The 1,587-nt window shown below is 50.9% G+C and overlaps 1 protein-coding gene across 1 annotated transcript; it reads left to right on the forward strand.

Annotated features, from left to right (window-relative positions):
* The first annotated feature begins 238 nt into the window (after positions 1–238).
* On the forward strand, positions 239–820 carry MSGN1 (mesogenin 1). Its single transcript, XM_003787410.1, has one exon. The coding sequence runs from the start codon at positions 239–241 to the stop codon at positions 818–820; it is 582 nt and encodes a 193-aa protein (XP_003787458.1).
* The last annotated feature ends 767 nt before the right edge of the window (positions 821–1,587 follow it).

The following is a 1,587-nucleotide window of genomic DNA, read 5'->3' on the forward strand; positions in this document are numbered from 1 at the left end:
CTCTGTTTAAAGACATTTTAGCTGGAAGATGCTAATTATCAATGAGGAGAAAGTGACACCTGAAGAGTTCATTTTCCATCTTGGTCCTTGGTTTTTCCTTTGAACTCTTTTTACCCAGCCCTCTTCCCACCTCAGCAGTCTCCCCCACCATCATAAAAGACAGCTCTTGCCTGGTCGGGAGGCAGACCTTTTTTCTGACTTGCCAGGGAGTCATTCCCTCCGCAGCTGCCTCCAGGGCATGGACAACCTACGAGAGACCTTCCTGAGCCTTGAGGGTGACTTGGGCTCCTCCGACAGCCCTGGTCTGCTGTCCTCCTGGGACTGGAAAGACAGGGCAGGGCCCTTTGAGCTGAACCAGGCCTCCCCTGCTCAGAGCCTTTCTCCGGCACCATCGCTGGAGTCCTACTCTTCTTCTCCCTGTCCAGCTGTGGCTGGGCTGCCCCCTGAGCATGATGGGGCCAGCAGTAGGGGCAGTGATGACTGTGGCGTCCAAGGGGCTGGTGGCCTGGTAGAGGTGGACTACAACATGTTAGCCTTCCCGCATGCCTACCTACAGGGTGCTGGTGGCCCCAAAGCCCAGAAGGGCACCAAAGTCAGGATGTCTGTCCAGCGGAGGCGGAAGGCCAGCGAGAGGGAGAAGCTCAGGATGAGGACCTTGGCGGACGCCCTGCATACCCTCCGGAATTACCTGCCACCTGTCTACAGCCAGAGAGGCCAGCCGCTCACCAAGATCCAGACACTCAAGTACACCATCAAGTACATCGGGGAACTTACAGACCTCCTCAACCGTGGCAGAGAGCCCAGAGCCCAGAGCGCCTGAGCTCTGCCCTGGGGAATGCGACCAGTCCCAGCCCTCTGGGCAGGAGTAGAAGACCTTTAAAGACCTGGAGTGTGTCATGGGACAACAGTGCAAAATAATTTTCAGAGTAAGCGTCATATTCGTGTAATCTGAAAGGTCCTAAGGGAATTCTCATCTGCTCTGTTGACCCACCAGACAAGCAGCCACTTATCCTTCCAGTTTTTCCACCATCTCTTGGAAGACTCATCTTTTGCAAACAGATTATTTTGCCCCCCTCTGTCTGTCAAAGGTACTTTAAAGGATCAATGATTATAAATGCATTTTTTCAATAACATAAACTAGTTATAATCTCCTGCCATTTTGGTGTTGGAAGCTTTCTTTTGTTACTAACTCAACCTAAAATTTGTACAGGATCCATTGTGACACTTGTATTCTCATTCAGAAAGATCTGTCCCAAGTAAATGGCTTTCGTGCTCTTGTTTCATTTTGTGTGTGAGTGTGTTTGCCTTTGACTGAAATCATGCCTTTATTTTTGCAGGGACCCAAATCACTTTAACATAGAATGAATTTGTGTCATGGTAAATGGAGAGTCAGGCCGAGTTAAGAGAAAGTGAAGACCAGAGCCCCCTGTCTTCTGGAATGGGGAGGAAGGTTGCATGTCACCCTGCCTGTGAGAATGGGAGTGAGGGTAGCGGGAGGAGGAGGGTAGCTCTGGGTCTGAGGCAGGGCTGAAAAGGCAGGAGCTCCCTGTTCCAGGCTGCTGTGAATAGGACCTTCTTTTTTTTTTT

This window comes from Otolemur garnettii, unplaced genomic scaffold (assembly GCF_000181295.1).
Source record: "Otolemur garnettii isolate 467f Iridium unplaced genomic scaffold, OtoGar3 scaffold00022, whole genome shotgun sequence".
Lineage (NCBI taxonomy): Eukaryota > Metazoa > Chordata > Mammalia > Primates > Galagidae > Otolemur > Otolemur garnettii.

What these genes read in the sequence shown, in the direction of transcription:
- MSGN1 (XM_003787410.1), top strand. Translation starts at nt 239, where the DNA reads ATGGACAACCTACGAGAGACCTTCCTGAGCCTTGAGGGTGACTTGGGC.